The 21,196-nt window shown below is 46.5% G+C and overlaps 1 protein-coding gene across 3 annotated transcripts in view; it reads left to right on the top strand.

Annotated features, from left to right (window-relative positions):
* Nucleotides 1-21,196, top strand: part of ldah (lipid droplet associated hydrolase) — a 344,701-nt gene that overhangs the window by 287,809 nt on the left and 35,696 nt on the right. For all 3 annotated transcript variants that reach the window (XM_078541547.1, XM_078541548.1, XM_078541549.1), the window contains one exon: nucleotides 7,603-7,843. In XM_078541547.1, coding sequence (XP_078397673.1) covers nucleotides 7,603-7,843 — 241 coding nt within the window. The remainder of the gene's footprint in view (nucleotides 1-7,602; nucleotides 7,844-21,196) is intronic.

The following is a 21,196-nucleotide window of genomic DNA, read 5'->3' as shown; positions in this document are numbered from 1 at the left end:
TGCACACACCTCTCAGTACTTCCAGCTGAGGACTGCTGCACAGAAGACATGACCCCGAAAGGCAAGAAGACTGCAGCCTCCTGATTCAGTGACGCATCCCTGGAGTGCCTTTTAGACACCGTAGAGACCCACCGTGATGTCCTCCATCCCCACTCTGTCTTGTGAACTGATGGAAGCAGTGGTCAGCGCCACCGCTGCCCACAAGAGGTCGGCCATCCAGCGCAGAAAGAGGATAAATGATCTCATCCGTCCCGCCAGGGTAAGTCAATCATCTCATCACTCTAAACTCACACACTCACAAGGCCATCACACAGTCACTGGCATCTCACTCACTGCCAGCTCAGGGGACATCACCACTCATTCTCTCACACTCACACCCTCACATCTCCATCTGGCCTCATCCCCTCTGGAGGCTGCCTCCTCATCCTGTCCATAGCTCCACTCAGCATATACCCACGCACACCTGGCGTCCTTCTCATTTGGCCGGGGCATGTGCCCTGCTCACACTCCCTCCGTCTGTCTTTATGCAGGACAAGATTCTGCACAGACTGGGGGTAGAATGCCGGACATCTCCCTTCAAAGACCGTACGTTGGAGCTAGCCGGAGAGGATGTGGACCGTTCCTGCGACGGCAGTGAGGTCAGTACCAAACATCCAAGTGAGGATCATGCGCCAGACCATCCATCTGGCAATTCAACTGTGAGTCCACTGTTCTGTATACTGTGGTGCCATTGGAATAATCATCTCCACTTTCTCTCATAGGTTTATCTGCCACGTCTCCCTGAGGCAACCTTGGCCTCGACTCCAGCACCAACAGACCCACAGATGAGGACCCTGAGAACAGAACCCTCAACACTCACCCACGCCCTCCACCAGCGCAGTGACACACACCTTGTGGGGCGTACATGTACATCAGGCTCAGGTTCCCTGTCTGGTGAGCACAGCACACAATCTGTTCCACCGCAGGTGGAGGGAGGGACACCCGAGGTCGCCGGCACTCAGAGGACTTCTGGAGGCAAGGAATCTGCTGAGTCTGAGTCAGATGAGGAGCCCCTGGACTCGGTCCTCAATCCGTTGTTGGAACTGCAGCGACAATCATGGGAACAGCAGGAAGGGATGGCAGCTGCACTCCTCAGATTGCAAGGCACGATGGAGGATTCCATCTGCCTTTATTCCGAGGTGATTGCGCCTTCATACCAAAAGACTGAGGTCAACACTGGCAGGATGGTGGCCACCCTGATCCAGGACTTCACTCCTGCACTGCTGCGCAGGCTGAATTCCATTGCTGATGCCATAGTTGGCCTCCACAGTGTCAACGCAAGAGGAGTGTGGGGCAGCTCGATCTCACTCCAGCTTCCCCATCTCCTCAAGGAGTCAGCCAGGGGCACCCATAGGGAGGAGATCAGCAGTTGCACACCCTGGGGCCATCCACCCTAGTAACTCCAGGAGTGCCTGGCCCATCCGAATCCCCTCTTCCTGTAACCTCAGCAGCTCCGGCTCCACAGGCCGAGGAGGGTGCCACTGGCACACAGCAGGATCCCGAAAGCAGGGCAGAGCCCTCCAGGTCTCAGCCCTCCAGAGGACATCCGCCAAGGTCATCACAGACAGGGCGTAGCAGTCAGCAGGCTGCCTACACCTCCGCTGTGGATGTCGGGAGAATACCTAGACGTAGCAGCAGGATTAGGAAGGTTAAGAGCAGCCTGTGCACGGGGCTTTCTCACTTGTACATAATATTTACTATTGTAAGTAAACTCCCAAGAATGTCTCCTTGCCTATGGCTCCTTGTTATGATGAGCAGTGTTCGTGTCACTCAAATGTGAAACCTTTCTGCACAAGATAAGGGCAGGTGTCTCAGTCCAAAGACTTTTCTCTGTGCTTTGTGCAACCTTCCCAGCACACTGATGGTGCACCTTCACAGTCACTGGACACATCAGTCATGCCTGCACCTCACTGGGGCTTATCATTGCTGCCAGGATGTCCTAGGCCAGTGGCGCAGAATTCTGTCATCCTCTCTGTGTGCTCTCAGCATCTTTGAGGTGCAGCTGGCCCCCATCTCATCAGTATCTGTGTCCGGTGACAGTGTGGTCCTGAAGGGTTCAGCTCATGAAAAATGCCATAGGATCAGGAGAAGTTAAAGTTTCCCTGCTGCATCTCCGTGATATGACTCTGTTCACACAGTGCAAGCGAGCTGCCCTCAGCCAGACATGAGTCAGACATTCTCAGAGGCTATGTAAGGATTTATGGAGGTTCCCCACTTCATGTCGTCATCATCCTCCTGGAATGTAGGGACTGCGGGCATCTGCTGCGCCTTCATGACAGGAGCCTTATCACAGAGGGTATGTGTGCTGCCATCAGTCAGACAGGAGTCAAACGTTCACAGATGCAATGCGAGGATCTGTGCTGTCTCCTCACTGCATTGCCGTCATCATCCTCCATGAATTTAGCAGCTATGAGGACCTCCTGAGCACGTCTGCCTCATCTGGCCAGTGCGATGGCCTCATTGCCATCATTCTTGCCTTTGAGGACCTCCTCAACCTCATCCCTGTCAATGCCTTCCTCATCAGAGAAGACATGCAGCTCCTCCATCTCCTCCTCAGCCAGCTCATCTCCCCATTGCAGCGCCAGGTTTTGAAGGGCACAGCAGGTGATGATGATGCGTGACATCCTCTGCAGACTGTATTGCAGGGCTTCACCAGACCGGTTGAGCGCCATGTGAGTGCGGTCGACATTTGTAGGAAACCTGGGATCTGGGCAGATCCCAGTGCTCTTGCTTCCTGGCTTTCCTGATCCCAGGTAAAATGCACAAAGTTGTGTGCCTTTGCAAAGATGGCATCAGTGACCTCCTGGATGCATTTGTGGGTGCAGGCATGCGATATTCCACAGAGGTCACCTATGGAGCCTTAAAAGGAGCCACTGGTATAAAGATTGAGCACCATGGTCACTTACACAGCCACCGGCAGTGGATGCCCTCCATGTCTCCGTGGCGCCAAATCCTGCAGCAGGTGGTAGAGTGACCGATGAGTTCCCTGGACTTGCGCAGTCTTTGGCAACACTAGTTCTCAGTCACCTGCAGGAATGACAAGTGCCATCTATAGACCCTGGATCTAGCTAGGCGCCAACCAGCGATGGCTCTCTGTGGCTCTTTGGTAGCATGCGCGGTAGCCTCTGCTGCTTCTTCTTTTTGAGGTTGCTGCTCCCCCCGGAAGCCAGGCGTCTCCCACCACTCCCCGTAAGCCAGGGTCACCAGGCTCCATGCTCCTGATGTACTCCTCCTGCAGGATGAAAGAGAGAGATGCATGGGTTAGCATGAGTGTACCAAGAACCTCCCTTGGTTAAGTCTGAAGACCCCTTAATGCATCACAGAGAATATTGGCCACCACTTGGGTGGCCAGAGTTCAGTGCGCTGCATGGCTGCCCGAAACCCCAACCACCTCCGCCCCACTCCACCTGACCGATTGGCAGCAGCTTTGCCCACTGGACCACATGCTGTCCTCTCAGCTCAGGCACAGACATTCTCCTAACCCACACTGCAAGGCTGCACTGTTAGCTTGAACTATGGGGGAGACTGGTCCAGACCAGGATGCTGACATTGCAAGGGGCTGTGAGTACCCCCAGCAGTGACTGCTCCATGGCCATTTGCAAGGAGATTGTATAATGTACCCTGTCTTCCAACTGTTCTGCAGTCCACTAAAATGCTCATTAGTCTGCAGTCTGTGCCCGAGGGGTGAAAAGCTCTGGAGCACTTGGTAGCACTTTCATGCCTCTGCGTTGCTTAAGTGGGCAGAGAAGCTAGAAGCCTGGCTCCAATTATATCAGTGTGGCTGCGCCTGAACTGTCTCAGCTGCTGAGGAATGGTCTTTTGTTATACAAGTCCCTAACGCATGGCCACTTCCCTCCCCACCCCCCACCCACGCATGTGCTTGTGCACTACCTTCAGACCAGGCTGCTTTGCCATCCCCCTCTCTAACTCGTCTCACAGCATGCCGCCTTGCCCCCCACAACTCGCCTCAGATGCAGGGCAGCCCTTGCCCCGGCACCACTCTGCCAGCCAGCTGGGAAAAAGTGATTGCCTGTGCCCTCACCTGAATGCGCAGCACCTCAACCTTGAAGTCAAATGGGCGGCCCACGCGGCCACTGTGCCATATTAATGAGCACTCACCTCCGAGTTCCCCTCGAAATGCAGCTCACCAGGTGCATGCCTTATAAATCAGGCCGACGTGCCTGGATGACCCAGCACGGGGGGGGATGATTCTGGCAAGGAGGGCGTTTAATGATATGCAAATGTATTAAAATGACGTTCCCGACATCCGGCGGCAGGAAACGCAGCCCGCCGTTGACGGGCGGGAAACGCAGCCCGCCATTGACGGGCGGGAAACACAGCCCGCCATTGACGGGCGGGAAACGCAGCCCGCCATTGACAGGCGGGAAACGCAGCCCGCCATTGACAGGCGGGAAACGCAGCCCGCCATTGACAGGCGGGAAACGCAGCCCGCCATTGACAGGCGGGAAACGCAGCCCGCCATTGACAGGTGGAGCGGACAGTTGCAAACTGGTTTCACGAAGGCACAAAATCGATTTTTGGCCTTCCCGCCATGTTGTCTGCTCACACCCGACATGACGCCCGACATCAACGGGAACGGAAAATTCCGCCCACAACTTTGAGATACAGGTGGACAAAGCCTGACTGACACACATTCTGCTACCCATACTGAAGCTGAGCAGTCTAACTGGCCATTCCAAAAGTGGCTTTGAGTGCCTCTTTCAGAGGGGCAGCTAGCAGGAGTGTGTTCGGGTTAGGGGGCTGACTGACAGACAGCTGGAGTCAGACTGGTGGAGGTTGACTGACAGATTGTGGGGAGCTTACAGCAGTATAGCAAGTGCGAATGAATGCATGCTAAGATGGTGCCTGACATTCGGGAATGATTCACAATGGATCACATACAATCGTGGCAACTGTGGCTCAGTTGGTGGTACTCATGCCTCTGAATTAGAAGGTTCAAGTTCCACCCCATGACCTGGACACAAAAATCAAGGCTGGCACACCAGTACAGTACAGAGCGAGTGCTACATTGTCTGAGATGCCATTTTTCAAAGAAGGTGGCAAACTAAAGCCCTCTCAAAGACCCCATAGAGCGAGGTGATATATCTAGTGTCCTAGTCAATATTTATCTCTGAATCAACATCACAAAAAAAAGAGTATCTGGCATTATCACATTGCTGTTTATAGGAACTAGCTGTGTGCAAATTAGCTGCCATATTTCCTAAATTACATCAGTAACTACACTTCACAAGTACTTCATTGGCCAGGAGTTTCCCGTCAGCAATTTGGGGGCGAGGCCCGCTCGCGACGGGAAAATGACGCGGGATGATGTCGGGAGGAACCCCCGACATCATCCCAGTCTCTTTAAATTTTTAGGAAGGCGGGCGGACAGCAAAATCAGCTGTCCACCCACCGACCTGTCAATGGCCAATTGAGGCCATTGACAGGCTAATTAAGATCATTAAAGACCTGCCCGTTCAACCTTAAGGTTTGGCGTGCAGGCCAGGAGCCCCGGCGGGCTTCTGATAATACATGAAACCTCATCCACTGGCAGGATGAGGTTTCATGTCCGTTTTTAAAAATAGTTTAATAAAGTTTATGTCGTTTTTATTAACATGTCCCATCTCGTGTGACATTGTCACATGAGGGGGACATGTTAATAATATTTTTATTTTTCTATTTTTTAAGTTTTTTATACTGTCACTAATCTCCCTGAGACAACACTTAGTCTCAGGGAGTATGCGCGAAAGAGCGCACTTTGACAGCTGGGGAATCCCTCCCCTCCCCCCCTCACAGGAAGTGCATAGCGCTTCCTGTCGGGCAGGCCGCTGGGCCCGCCTTAATGGCCCATCCACTCAAAATGGCGGCGGGCCCCATTTCGGTGGCCGGGGTCGGCTGTCCGCCCACCGCCAAGCCGGTGGGGCCCGCACGCCCACCGAGGGCAAAATTCTGCCCATTGACTCTAAAGCACTGAGACATCTGGTGGTTGTGAAAGATCAGTCTCTCACTCTTTTTCTCTCCCCTCCTATTTCCTTTCCTCCCTTGTATGTCTCCTCTCCTTCCCTTTTCTGCCTGCCTGCTCCTTTATGTCTCTTTGTCCCCTATTTTTTTTCTCTTTTTGTTTTCCCTATCTCCCCTGCTTTTTCCTTTTGGGACCCATTTCTGGTGTCTTCAATGACAGAGAAGATATATATTTGCTCTTTCCCTCATGCTTCTTTCCTTTCGATTTCTTTCCTCGTTTTCAGTTTTCTATGTTTCACTTTCCTCTTCTCTTCTGTTGCTATTTCTCTATTCTTTTAGGTTGTTGGAAAGGATTTAGCCAGGACCCGTGACTGGTATTGGAAAGCAAGAGAGAATCTAGTCAAAATGACAGGTCAGCACTTGGGAGTGGGAGAGGAATGCAGCCGGGGTCACTGGCTAATATTGGTGAAGATGAAGATATAAGAGGCACTGGAAGAATATGGGTCCCATGGGGAGGGTCAGTCCAGCACATAAAGAGGCTCAATTGCAGCATCTTAATTTGAAAGGGTTGCAGAATAACTCTAATATTAAACAATATATAGAAAAGAAGTGAATATGTAAGTCTACGTAAGATTCTGGGAGAAGCTACAAGAGGCAAGATAAAACCCATTTCAGCGAGCATTGGTTTTGCAGAGTATAACACCAAAATGGTACCCGCCATGGAAATGCAAATAAGGAGCTTGGAGGACTCAAAGGTAAGTATTTCTTTACAGATAAAATTTAAACATGAGGACAGGGGCGGCAGCCAGGCACTAGGAGAACAGTGTGCTATGACAGTAAGTGTTACCCCCCTGGAAGTGAAGGAAAGAAGAAAGTGCTACAAAAAAGATTTTCCATGTATTATGGACAAATCGATTAATATTAGAGCTATGAACTATCATTTACTCTCTTCAACAATTTTATAGGTATGCTGAGTTGCACCCCTTTACCTCTTCTCTTCCCAAGAAAGAAGCAAGACAAACATATTCCACAACCTAATAATTACTGCATACAGCAAAGTGTTGCTTATTTTAAGTGTGTGTGGCATGGTAACCTTTCTTTCATTCCCACTGAATGAAAACGAGAACTGAAAGAACAAAGTTACAAGACTCACCTAACATTGCTTAATTAAATACTGGAAGGGTATGATCATTATATTAGAACATATCTGTTGATTTGAATCGATTAAACAAATACCTATCAGGCGTTTGCTTTAAAAATACCGTACAGATGGTTGCAATGTTGTTAAAGGTTATGGAAGACATAAAAGGAATTATCCTGTGTTTCTGTGCACTGTCTCCAGTGGCAGTACAATACTTTCTAAATTAGTAAGTTATGAACCATTTTTCTTTGGAATTTGACATCAGCTTTCAGTGTTACCAGGCTACTAGTTCGGCCAGTTCAGGCATTTCAAGCAGCCTGTAATTATCTGCAAAGGTTATTAATGTACCTGACAAACCTCACTTCACTTCAAAAGAATGGGGAAACAAGGGCACTATTTCCAGAATTTGATACAGTGCCAGAGGCTTTACTTATTTGAGTTTTCTCTCACTGGTTCCACAGGTTCTGAAAGCAGTGTTACTTTTCCCAACAATTGAACGCATGGCCGAGTCACCACAAGGCAAGCTTATGACACCAGTACTTTGCAAACTTCGCTTCCTGATGTATGTTCCAATCTACTTCCTTTCTTTTGTGCCAGAAAGCGTCAAGGCCTCATTGGTGAGGTGGGCGCTGCAGGGCCTCCAGTCCCTGGATGAAGCTACTGTCTCTGCCACTCTTAATCTCTTCAATGTGGATTGTGCAGGTGAGCCTACCATCCTCCCACCAATTTTTACCTTTAATATAGAATATCCCTAGTTTTAGTAATGTATATATTTTTGAGAAAACAGCAACATGATCATTTGCTCTCAAAGGCATCGTTTTCTATCTGTGATGCAGACATCATTTATCCATAGATTACAACATAATGGAGATTTTTAAAGCAGGCAAAGGCAATTAATTGTATGAATTCAGTTTTGCCGCACATGCGAAATGACACATTTTTATGTGCTTCATGACTGTTTTTACTAAGCATGGATCAGTGTACTTTTTTGGACAATTGTCAAGGAGCTGCAGCAATCATTAATAAACAGCTGCTGTAAAGTTCTTTCCTGTCTTGACAAGCCAAAGGTATCCTTTGAATGGACTGGCCAATTTCAGATTTTTTTTAAACACTAAATTGCCATGGCTTTGAGTGTAAAACAACACAGCTCAAGACTATAAACATTTAATATTACCAAGTGATGACTGAGTGTATTGTAATGCTGCAAAAGTCCATGTGAGCTTCTGGTCTTTTTTTAACTGAGCCATAAAATTGTGTAATGAAGCAAATTAGGTGGCTTTATATGTATAATAGTTAGCAATCTGGTTCGGACTGGAAAGAAACTGTAGAACAGGTCATGGTGGATGGCCCTGTTTTCACCCATAATTAATGTCCAAAGCAGTCTCCTGAAAATACACAGTATGGAGCAGGATAATGCTTTGACTACCTTAGACACCTCGTATTAATTTGTGCTGGAAATTTTCATCCTGTTATCTGATACACATGCTCTGTATCAGTCCCAAAATCTGATCCTGGACCCAATTATTTCTCTTGAGAAAGGGGTCATCTGTAATGAATCACCATATAATTAAAGCAAAACTGATGTGTGCTTATACTCCAGGGCATAAAGCCTGACAATGTGATGGAATTGGATTAACATTAGAAGAGATACAGCAATAAACCCAGGCTGCTTATTCCACAAAGGAATGTACAGAACTGGAAGAGAGCTTGTGCTCCATCTAGCCTGCCCCAAATACCATGTATATCAATTGTACAATGTTGTACAGTCAAGCTTAGTTACTTCAAACCAGCTTAACAGTCAGTTGTTTTCGTTTCATTCACAAAATGTTTCACCAAAAAGCAACAAAATACAGAAAAGAAAATGATACAGTTCCATGTAACCTATTTCAAAGGGGGTGCTGATGGTAACACATACTCATCAAGGCTGTAGCTAGCTTCTCTGATGGCTTTGTGGGTATAAATGTTGGGGTAGGCTGTCTACCCTGTCTTGTCTGGAAAACACCTCCGGTAGAGCAGGGACTTCACCCGCTCCAGAGATTCCCCACTGACTTTCTCAATTTCTGGTCCTAGGGTCAACTGGACTTCCTGGTCTGCACACTGGACTGTACGGGAGTATAGATTTATCCAAATCCCTCTTAGAGTTTGACTCTAAACCCTAATGGTTGATACCTGACTATTGGACACTAGGGACCACAGCTGGTGCTTTGCTTAGCATTCAAAGGGTACAAAAGGCAGGAAACAAAGGGATAGGATACAGGCAACAAAGTTTTGGATGAGCTAATGGAAGATAGAGATGGTTAGGGGAACATTTGAGTAGCGTAGTTTAGAGATTTGTTGAGATTACAAACAAACAGATCTGAAACTACTCCACCAATGTGACATTTTTGTTTTTCCAACACCAGTTGTCCTGAGACCTGTCTTAGTGAGATTGCCAGTTGGTGCTGTATATGGAGCAATTTTGTCTCAGCTGTTTTTGAGCCTAGATTTCGGAGCTGGAAGCAGGAAAGCAACTCAGCTTTAGAAGTAATTAAGTATATTTGAAGTACCATATTATATATATATTATATACAGTATCGTATATTTTACATATATGCATATATACATGTGTATATATATATATACACACACTGTATGATTATAACATATTGTGTTCAACAGGTCAGTGTGATGTGCCTAGTGTGTAGGTGAAGGGAATTTGTGTGCTTTGCTTCTCATTTTCAACCTACTCAGTTGGCTAGCAGCAATTTGAAAAAGAGAGCCAATGTGTCAATCTCTCCCTATCAATACACAGCCTCTCCATTGGCAAGTCCTCAGCTGTGCCTCCTCATGCTGATACACGCCCTGGTACTCATGAAAATGAACCATACTCCCAGCTATGGCGAATAGCTCTACTGCCTTGTGGATACCACAGGAGAGTTGGAGGTTAAGGGAGTAAACCCTGACAAAACATCTGGAGTGGAGCCCAAAGGCAGACTAATGTCTAAATATGTCATCTTTCCAGAAATGCCTGCAACCAGTGCTTTGCATCCCTTAGGACTCAACGGGAATTTTGAGAGGAGGACCCTCACGTTTGGACAGCATGGGGTCGCCATAAATTTTCCCCAGGCTTGCATTCTGGAGAGGACAGTCCAGTTTCACTGTAGAGCATTAACACAGCTCAGAAGGCAGCAATTATGAGTGAAAAGCCTAACTCGATTGGCATAGAGAACGGGTGTTATGAGCTGTCTCTGATGGTTGGAAGGACCACCATGTCCCACTGGTCAACCACCCCCCACCTCAAGTCGGGCAACCTCCAGCTAGTAAGGTGCTGATCAGCGATGGTCCATCTGCTTCAATGGGTGCTTGGAGTTTGGAGTCTGTGCTCAAAAAGTGGATGGAATCCATCGTATCAGGCAAACAAACAAAACAAACAGAAAGAAAAAGATGCCAACTCTTCGATTGGCAAGCTGGAACATCATGATCATGTACATGGGACTGAAAGACGACTTGCAGCTGGTCGATAACGCAACAAGTCAGTCGTGATTGACATGGAACTTGAGAGGCTGAACATTGACAAAGCTTTGCCGAGAGCGGATCACTGAAAGAAAAACATTAACGTTCATCTGGCAGGATAAGAGTTCAGAGGAACTCGCGACTCTCAATGATAGAACCCACCCAGATGGTTCAGAATGTGTTCTCTTCATTTGTCTTTCAACTCAAACTTGGCCAGTTAACCTCGTGAGTTCCTGTGCTCCAACACAATGCTCCACTAGAGAGGCAAAAGACCAGCTCTATGAGGAGCTTGGCTCTGTTATCAGCAGAATCCCTAAGTCAAAATATCTTTAGCTACTGGGGATTTCACTACAAGAGTGGGTGCAGGCCACGAGGCATGGCCCTTCTGTCTCAGACATCATGGCCTGGGAAAGATAAATGAGAATGGACAGAGCCTACTTGAGCATTTCTGTTACCACTCATTTTGTGTAATAAAGTCTTTCAGAACGAACCTTGCCACAAGGTCCGTAACAGACATCCAAGATCAGGGCACTGGCACAGGCTGGATCTGATCATCACCGGACAAGACTCTCTGCACAGTATTCTCAACACATGCAGCTACCACAGCGCTGACTGTGATACATATTACTCCCCGGTGTGCACCAGGGTTAGGGTGCAACCCTCGAAGATTTTCCATTCAAAGCAGAAATCCCTTCTTCGTATCATTGTCAGCCATACTTCCTACCCAGACAAAAACAAACTGCTTCTCGAATCGATTGAACTGATGCTCTCTGGCATCCCCATAAAGAGTGCAGAAACGAAATGGAACATACCTTGCGATGCCATCTTCAATACCACACTCTCAACAAAGGAAAGCAAGAGCGGAAAAATGCTGATTGGGTTGAGGCTAACACCACTTTGCTGGAACTGTCATTGAAGCGGAACGCTCTCGTTAATTATGAGAGAGATGTGATTGAGAAAACTCTGAATGCACTAACAGCCATTCGAAGTCCAACAGACTGCTAGGCGGTGTGCCAATAACTACTTGTTGCAATTTTGACAGAATATCCAGATGCAATTGGACAAAGGGAATACTAGGGCATGTATGAAGGGATCAGAAAAGCAGCAGGTCCCTCAGCAAAGAAAATGGCTCCATTGAAGAAAAGGGAGGGGAGGTCATCACCGACTACAATAAACAGTTGGAGAGATGGGTGGACACTACCTTGAGTTGTACTCTAGGGACAACACTGTCACCAAGAAAGTTCTAGACACCATAGAAAGCCTGTCTGTCATGGCAGAGCTGGATATCGAACCCTCAGTGGAGGAGCTTAGCAAAGCTATTGACTTGCTTGCCATGGCAAAGCTCCAGGTGCTGATCCTATACTGCCTGGACTCATCAAGTATTGGAAACTAGTGCTCCTGCAACATCTGCAGGGACTTCTCTGTCTCTGCCGGACAGAGGGGACAGTGCCCCAGGATTTGCATGATGCAATGATTGCGACCCTGTGCAAGAACAAGGGCGACCGCAGTGATAGCAACAACTATCGAGGCACCTTTGTGCTGAGCATCGCGAGAAAAGTATTTGCCAGTGTTACCTTTGTCAGACTACAGATACTGGCTGACTGCATCTATCCCTAATCCCAGTGAGATTTCAGAACCTAGAATATCTTCAATTGATAGGATCCTCTCAGTCCAGCAGCTGCAAAAGAAATGCCATGGACAAAGGAGACCACAATATATGTCTTCATCAATCTCACTGAGGCATTCAACCATGTGAACAAAGGCAGCCTAATTAAATTCCTTACCGTGGTGAGACCTGGACAACATACGCTAGGCTGGAGAAAAGGCTGAACAGTTTCCACCTTCACTGTCTCAGATGTATCCTCGTCATCTCTTGGCACTACAATTCAGAGGCCTTGGAGCGTACAAATTCTCTCAGCATATACTCATTGATAAGCCAACAACATCTGTGCTAGCTCAGCCACGTTCATCAGATGGATGAAGGCTGTTTATCAAAGACCTTCTGAATGGTGAACTAGCCACTAGGTCACGACCTCCTGGGCATCCATACCTCCGCTACAAGGACACCGGCAAGCAAGACATTAGCACTGTAAACTGGGAGACAGTCACTGATGGCCGTGACTTCTGGAGGCTGACTGTTTGGAAGGGCACTGGAAGAGGCAAGCAGAAACGAAAAGCTCAACTGGCCGAGAAGAGGGCCCAGAGAAAACAGAAGTCAGAGAATTGTGCACCTTCTCAGCCCACTGTCTTCCTCTGCAGCAAATGCAGCAGAGGCTGGAATGCCAATGTGGGGCTCCTGAGTCATATCTGGCAATGGTTAACAGAGTTGACCACCATGGTGCAAACCATTGTCTGATGAGACGGAAACTGCTATTGCACATTTCTCATGAATGTTGTCTAATTAAACTGAAAAATTGTCCCTAATTGATCATTTTCATGTAGAAAAGGTTCATCAATCAGCTAAGCAATTCACCACCCCCGATCTTGTTACTCCAGTAGAATTTTCACTGGAAAAAATCCTCCAGATCCAATTTCAAAATGAGGATGACTGTTCAATCATGCTGTCAGGTGACATAATCAAATGGTGTTTAAAGAATAGCTTTGGTGCACTGAAATTGCCATTTCAAGCAGTGTGCTCAATAGACTGCTCCATTAAGTTAATCTGTTAACTAGCTGGCTGAGCATGCGTAAAAAGATAAAGTGAGTATCACCAATTCAACTGTTTAGCCATTTCTGCTCAACATGCACAAAAAGCTCCTCCTGACACAAGAGGACTTACTTGTCCCTGTAGTGTATATTTTATATAACCTTTTAACTCTCTATCTGCCTAATTAAATGTTTTAATATCAATGGGAATAGAGTAATACATTATTGAAAGGTTCCTTAATGACTCAGTCAGTTAGTGAATAACTGACCCATGCAGAGCAGGCAGGTTTCATGTTGGATACCCTGAGTTAAGGAGATTTATATTATCACAGGTGCGGGGGTGGGGGAGTGGGGGGTGTAGGAGGGCTAATGCAAGTGACAGTACTTCCAGCTGTAAATGATTTGACCTCCACAAATCAATGTGAGCAGAAACCTACTTTTTCATTCACTCAATTTACCATTGCTACAGCGTCTCTCTCCTCTGGTCTTGTAAATATGCTGAGTTGCATGGATGTGTTGTGCCTCAATACAAAATAGGTCTACTGATGTACAGGACCTGCTCAAAATTATGTTGCCTGACAAGTTCACTGGGTGCACTTGCGACATAATACCATGTGCCATGCTGCTTTCTAATTCAGTTTAAATGGGTTTTTAACTGCAGAGTATAAGAACAGGAGAGCAGCACTGACAGGAATCCAAAAACAAAGTTAAGTATCGTCTTTAGCCACTGTGGGGCATTAGAATGGCACTATACACAGTTGTTCCCAATGCCCAGAATATATGCTCTTGCTTACTATCTAGCAATGCTAATAGAGGTGCCTACATGCGGTTACCTGGTAAGGACAGGGTAGCGCTTAGCTGGGACACAGTCAAATACCTTTTCACATGAAGCTTGGAGTTAGTTGGGTGATTAGTATGCCAGAGAAGAATCAAAACCATTAGAAGACAATGAGAAATTGGTCTAGATAAAACGGAAGGACATAAAATATTAAATCATTCAATAATCACTCTTACTGGTGGATTTGTGACACCAGTGTGTGGCACGTGGCAAGTTGGATTTCTCATATCTTCTTTCAGCTGTTCTGTTGTGCAGAATCAAGTGTAAACCAGATACCTCCTTGTGCAGGAAGGGGAAACATAGGGAATGATGTCCTTCGATTGCTCTCAGATACCTCACAGTAACTCGCTTGAGCAGCATTGAGCCTGCTCCCTTGGCCTCAGATGAATGGTTGAGCTAGGAAAACTAGGGAAGCTGAGGAGAAAACTGAATATTATCTTCAAAATTGCATTAATTAATTAAGGCATTGAAATATATTCATTGAAATAAGTTTCTACTTAGGAGACTGGTGAGCATCAGCCACCATTTTTTTTAATGATTTGCTTGATAATTTGCTATATGGTGTTTGTTGTTGTACATTTGGTGCCTAAGTGCCACATGATGATAGAGAGAGTGCCGGTGAAATGAATTTTTTTTTAGGATGGAATCAGTAGTGGTGGTTTATTGCAAGAATAGTCATTTTTGCTTTGCCAAAAATTTTCTGATGTATCACATGATGTGCATAGTCTAAAAACATCACAAACAGTGACAGCTACACCCGCTCCAATGTAGGCTTCAGTCACAATATTGCCTGATTGCATCACAGCTAATAAAGAACATTCATGCAACTCAGGGCTGGATTTTTACGGCCGCAAATCAGGCGGGCTGCACCTCCCCTCCACCGCATGGAAGTAAAATAGGGCGCGGGAATGGCCAGCCCGTCTGCCTCATTAAGATTACAAGCCAACAATCGTCTGCAATTTTTTGATGCCCGCTGCATTTTCCAGGCATCATACGTGAAAGCGCAAGGGTGGAAGAAAAAGCCTGCCGCCGGGACCAATGCTGCAGGTAGCCACAGATTTTGCTGGTGAAGGTGGCTGTGACGGTTTGCTTCTTTATCTAGTTTTTAACTTTTTGTCGCCCGCCATAAGAAATTAAGATCAAAAGATTCAGGAAGCAGCGGGCCTTTAAACCTGTAGCCATGGCTGACTCACCTCTCTGCCGCATGTCGTTCTGGCCTGCAATCCGATTGGGCATGGAGCCCCCCCCCCCTCCCCCACAACCTTTGCATCTCTAATTGGCTTCTTTCCCACTGGACAGCCACTAATTAGCCATCCAATGTTTGATTGGAGGAGATGAGATGGTCCAAGAGCAAGTGGACCACTCAGTTTCCATTCCACCTCCCTCACCTTGCTGAAAAACGTAAAATCCAGCCCATTGTGAACTCCTAAATATGACGTAAGGACGTAAAAACCAGGAGCAAGATCGGGACATTCGGCCCCTCAAGCCTGCCCTGCCATTCAGTAAGATCATGGCTGATCTGCCCCAGGCCTCAACTCCTCTTTCATGCCAGCTCCTCATAACCCTCAACTCCCCGATATCTCAAAAATATATCTACCTCCTCTTCAAATACTTCAGTGACCTAGCCTCCACAACTCTCTGGGGTAGAGAATTCCAGGCATTCACTACCCTCTCTCGACGCTCATTACCAGCCTGCCGAACTCATCTGTTTGAAAGTGACAGTATCAAAGTATCATAGTGCATACAGCAATTTCCTGTGTGTAGCAAACCTGTTCATAAAGCACAAGATTTTATCAGATTTATTTGCAGCAGTTCCAATATTTGATGCAGAAATTACCTAACAGTGATATAAACTAGAAATACGGTTCAATCTGATGGTTTATAAAATAAAAAATAAGGTATGAGCTTGGAACCTAAAACTTCTGAGTTATGCCTGATGTCACCATGATTTATTCTTGGTAAAATAAACTTCTATTTATGTAGCACCTTTCATGCCCTCGGTATTTATAATTCATGGCCAATGAATTTCTTCTGACGTACAGTAAAATCACTGTTGCTTTTTAGATAAATCTGGCAGGCAATTTGCAAAAAAGCTTAGGAAGTCACACAGAAGGCGATCGATACATTGACCAGTTGTTTTTGAAGGTGCTGATTAAGGCATGAATGTTGGCCAGGACACCAAGAAAACACCCTGCTCTTCTTCAAATAGAGCAGAACTTTTCATCCCATGAGCGGGCGCGTGCCAGACCCAAACGGGAGTGAAATAGTGCGTGATGACGTCGGGCGGGCATCCTGATGTCATCGCACACTCTCGCGATCTTTTAGTCGGCGGGCACATGCGAAAGATGGCAGCGCGCCCGCCGACAATTGAGAGACCTATTAAAGCCCTGAAGTAATTAATTAAGCTGCATTTTTTGCTGCCCACTCAACCATTTGGTTAGCGGGCAAGCGAATAGGCCAGGCAGCCTTTGCGTTTTTAATGAAACCTCATCCAAGGGTGGGATGAGGTTTCCAACGCTTATTAAAAAAACAATATAAAAATGTTTAATATCCTTTTTTACGTGTCCCTTTTCATGTGACTGAGTCACACGTGGGGACATGTTTGTCTCATGTGTAATTAAAATCCGTCAGCTCCCTGAGGCAGCTCTGTGCCTTCAGGGAGCTATCAGTGTGCACTCCCCCGCACACGCGCACACTTCAGCGCTCGCGGTCCTCCCGCTTCCACCCCAGCAGTGCTAAGGCTCTTAGCCTTTCACGCTGGCTGGCCAATTAATCTCAGTCGGAGCCCGAGGCGGACAGTGGCCAGTCTTGCGGCCATTCCTGAGCCCGCCCGCCCAACAAGGGAAAAATCCTCCCTATAATTCCTGAACACTTCAGTTTAGTAACATATCCAGAAACCTGTTGCTCTGACAATGCAGCATTCCCTTAGTACTGCACTACCTTGTCAACTGAGATTATGCATTCAACTCCCTGGAGGATAGCTTGAACCCATGACCCTCCCCCAGACTCTGAGGCAAAAGGGCTGCCACTCGCCAAGCTGATGCTTCACCGCGAGCTAATGAATGTTGCCGCGCATCTCCACAGTGCAAAATCTACTGTAAATAGTGTAAATTTATTTCTTCCCTGATCCCTGTTGTCTAGATTTTTGCCTGTCTTGTTGAAACTGACTGAATCTAACAGCTTTGAGAGTTTGGGAACATAAATTTAAGATTCTGGACAGCAGAGAATGAAGGAGAAATCCCAGCCCCCCAGAACACCACTTGAAGCTGTCAACGCATCATCCGCTGAAGCTGCAGAGTTTTGATAGCACTTTCCTCGTTAAAAGCTTTTTAGAGGCCAGATGACCTGGTGTCCTGACACAGACTTTAATATGCTTCCTCAGTGCAGGTGCAGTGATCACAAAACAGCAGAAGGAATGCTTGTCTGGGCTGTGGACCTTGCAATCGATCTCATTCCTTTGCGCTGGCTCTTTGATTCTTATCTTTCATCTGTGGCTAGTTAGTTGCATGGAATGCTATGTAAGATACTGTGAATTATCTTGCCACACACCAATTTAGCTGTTTAGGGTCTGGTAGGAGTTTAAAAATTTAACAGGGGAGCTGATTTTACGCAGGATTTCTGATTGCTCTACCTGAAACTATTTAAGCATTGAGGGTCTTATTCCAACTTTTCAAATACACATTTTTTCACAGCTATAGAACTAAGTACCTTTCTGAATTTTACGAGAGTTCAGGAAATGTACTAATTCTTCATTCTTAACTGAGCAATCTTTAAGCAAACAAATATAAGTTTCTCCCCTGCCCCCCCCCCACCCCCTCAACTTTGGTTCTAAAATGAAATAATTAAATGGCTAAGTTTGAATTACATGCTGTACATATCATAAAACATTATTGAAGCACAGAATTATAGATGTTGAAGTGGCCTCACCTTCCTGAAAAAGTGATTAGTAAGGTATTGAGAAGGAGGAGATCCCAAGGAGCAAATATTACTTTCACTATCACATCTATGGCAAAAATTACATAATATTTTTTCCAATATGCAGCATGTTATTGACCTCTTTTCCATATGTGGCACATATGGGGCATGAATTTCCCCAGGACCTTTCCCGCTCCCCTGATATAACTTCTAGTGAAGTTATGGTGATGGGGCAGTTGAAGCCCAGAGAAAATTCACTTTCACCATGAATGGAAAAAACAGGTTCATTCAGGCACCTGTGGGGAGAAACCTAACCTGCCAAGATTTCTATTCAGGTTAAAACAGCTGAAATTACCAGCAATGTTGGGAAGCAGGCAGAAATCCGTTAGGCAGTATTCCACTTTTAACCAAAGTAAGTTCTTCAACGCATCAGAACAGGCAGGTCTGTGATTTAAAGATTTAAATATGTCACATGCTCATTGTCTGCAGTTTCAACCCAAGACTCTAGCTTCAACTCTGTGGTCATCCTGGAATCCACCAGGTAAATCAAGGTGAGAAGGCAGCAAAAATTAACGGGACTGACCAATTCTCAGGCAAGAAAGACTTTAAATAGTTAAAAGCAAAAACCTGCGGATGCTGGAAATCCAAAACAAAAACAAAAATACCTGGAAAAGCTCAGCAGGTCTGGCAGCATCTGCGGAGAGGAGCACAGTTAACGTTTTGAGTCCGAATGACCCTTCAACAGAACAGAACAGGAACAGTTCTGTTGAAGGGTCATTCGGACTCGAAACGTTAACTGTGTTCCTCTCCGCAGATGCTGCCAGACCTGCTGAGTTTTTCCAGGTATTTTTGTTTTTGTTTAGGCTTTAAATAGTGAATTGTGACAGCTGCTTCCTTGCCTAAGTAAGTGTGCTTTCACTGCTCTGGAGGGGATTGCCAAAACTTTGGAGCTAATTTCTGCTACCTTGGAGATTTTTTGCCTTTGATGTTCATTTCTCAGCTGTCAGCCTTCACAGCAGCATGGGAGCCACTTTTGCAGCTCCATCTGGACCTTAGGTGAGAAATCAAAGGACCAGCACCCCCAGGAAAAGCAGCAGCCTTCTCTTCAACTTCCTGCTGCTTCACAGGACAGAGTGGATGAGCACAGAGCTCCAGCTGGCAGGCGGTGATAACCCCAGCACAGGGTATAGAGGCAAGTGACTAAGTTGCTGAACATGACTGAGCACCGGTGCCTCAGGAGACTCAGAACTTCCCTTCAGGTGGCTACTGATATTTGCAGTCTCCTGGAAGAAGACCTCCTTCCAAGTAGAAGAAGTGGACCTTCACTGCCTGTGGCAGTCTAGGTCACCATGGCCCTTAATTTCTTTGCCTTTTTTTATTAATTTACGGGATGTGGGCGTTGCTGGCCAGGCCAGCATTTATTGCCCATCCCTAATTGTCTCCAGCTCCGTTCAGAGATTTGATGGTGTTAGTTGCCAAATCTCACAATCTGCTGCCCACAAATGCATCCCACAGGTGCTAGATGCCATGTTTGCTAGGGTTACCTGCACTTCGCCACTGATGAGGCCAGTCAGAATGAGCACTTAAATTTGTGATCTGGCTGGATCCCCACAGTTACAGGGGTGGGGGGGGTTTGGCAGGGGCTGGATTTTACGGCCGTGATATCACCTGTGAGTAACTCTACAACTGGTATGCAGGAACGGTACAGCAGAAGCCATGTGAGCTGAAGAACCGTCATTGAGAGCCATCTGAATGCTGAAGATGAAGTGTCTGGGTGTACATGGGCACACCACAACACGCGTCACAAGGATTTCCAGTAGTAGTAATCTGCTGCATTTTGGCTGCAAAGGATGCCTGGGACGGCCTAATTCAGGCACACTTCAATTAACCTGAGGCTGTGAAGCCACCTAACACACAATTCAGACCCTAGAGTGCCATCCCTGTTCTGCTGTTCTCAGCACAAAGTAGTTCCACAATCAACAATCTATCCCTTCCACATATACCCATTGCTCATCTTTTATTCATCTCATACCGTTCTTCAGAAGGCAGAAGCCACTTGGCAGGCTGCAAGCAACAATGGGAGGATGAGACAGTGGAGCTTCAACATGAAGATTGTGGCTCACAAACATTAAATAGAAATGTGACAATGTAACACAATGTTAAACATCTAAGTTTGTGTTTAATACAAATCCTTTATCCCCCCTTTTCAAATGAATCCTACATGGTGCAACCCTTGTGGCTTCAACAGAGCTGGAGGCAGGCTGCTCATTTCCCTGCTCTGACTGCTCAAATGGTCTTGGTCAAAGTTCTCTGGGTTTTGAAGCCCATGTGGGTTCTGTCAAAGACAAAAGTTGTGTGGGAGCAGACTGGGCCAATGGGACAGGAGGCAGCATTTAGAGCCCTGAATAAGAGGGTTCAGGGCAAGTAGTCAGGATTGGAAGTGCTTTGAGTAGAATCCCCGATTCCATGTACCATCTCCATCTTCCCTCTCATGGTCATCTGCACTTCCCTCCTAATCAAGAGTTGGAAAGCACTTTGCTGCTTTTCAATGAGGTGCTGAACAGCCAAGTCAAGGTCTTCCTCAATCATGCTTAAGGTCCAAGTCTGAGTGTGCAGACTATTGGTGAGGGCCAGCGTGCACTTGGCTGCCTGATGCATCTAGTGCTTCATGAACATAAATGTCTTCCTACAATAGACTGTTGCTGCGTATAATAATGATTTGCACATTCAGAAAACCTACTGTGCTGGTAGGAAATGGCACAGTTTACACGTGCAGCTAACAGCTGCTTTATAGTCCGGTGAAAATTTACGCAAAACCTGAAGTTAACCACCAAATACCTGATCAAAATAAATTTCTATGTTCATGGTTCTTGTCTTTATTTTTCTGATACTATTACAATCACTGCTCCTCTCCGTTTGTCTCACCTTCTTCATAAGTTGCAAAATGATTTTCTGTATATATTTTACTCCTCCTGTGTGACTAACATGTTCTCCTGTGATATCTCAAAACTATGGAACTCCTTGGTCGGAATTTTATGTCCCGCCCAGCTCAAACAGGTGTGAAACAGCGTGAGATGACGTCGGGCGAGCATCCCGACTTCATCGGGCACTCACGCGATATTTTGCTCGGTGGGTGCGCGTGGCAGTTGGAAGCACGCCCGCTG

This window comes from Cetorhinus maximus, chromosome 5 (genome assembly GCF_964194155.1).
Source record: "Cetorhinus maximus chromosome 5, sCetMax3.hap1.1, whole genome shotgun sequence".
NCBI lineage: Eukaryota > Metazoa > Chordata > Chondrichthyes > Lamniformes > Cetorhinidae > Cetorhinus > Cetorhinus maximus.
The sequence above is the reverse complement of the archived record's forward strand: the minus strand, read 5'-3'. Positions and strand labels throughout refer to the sequence as shown.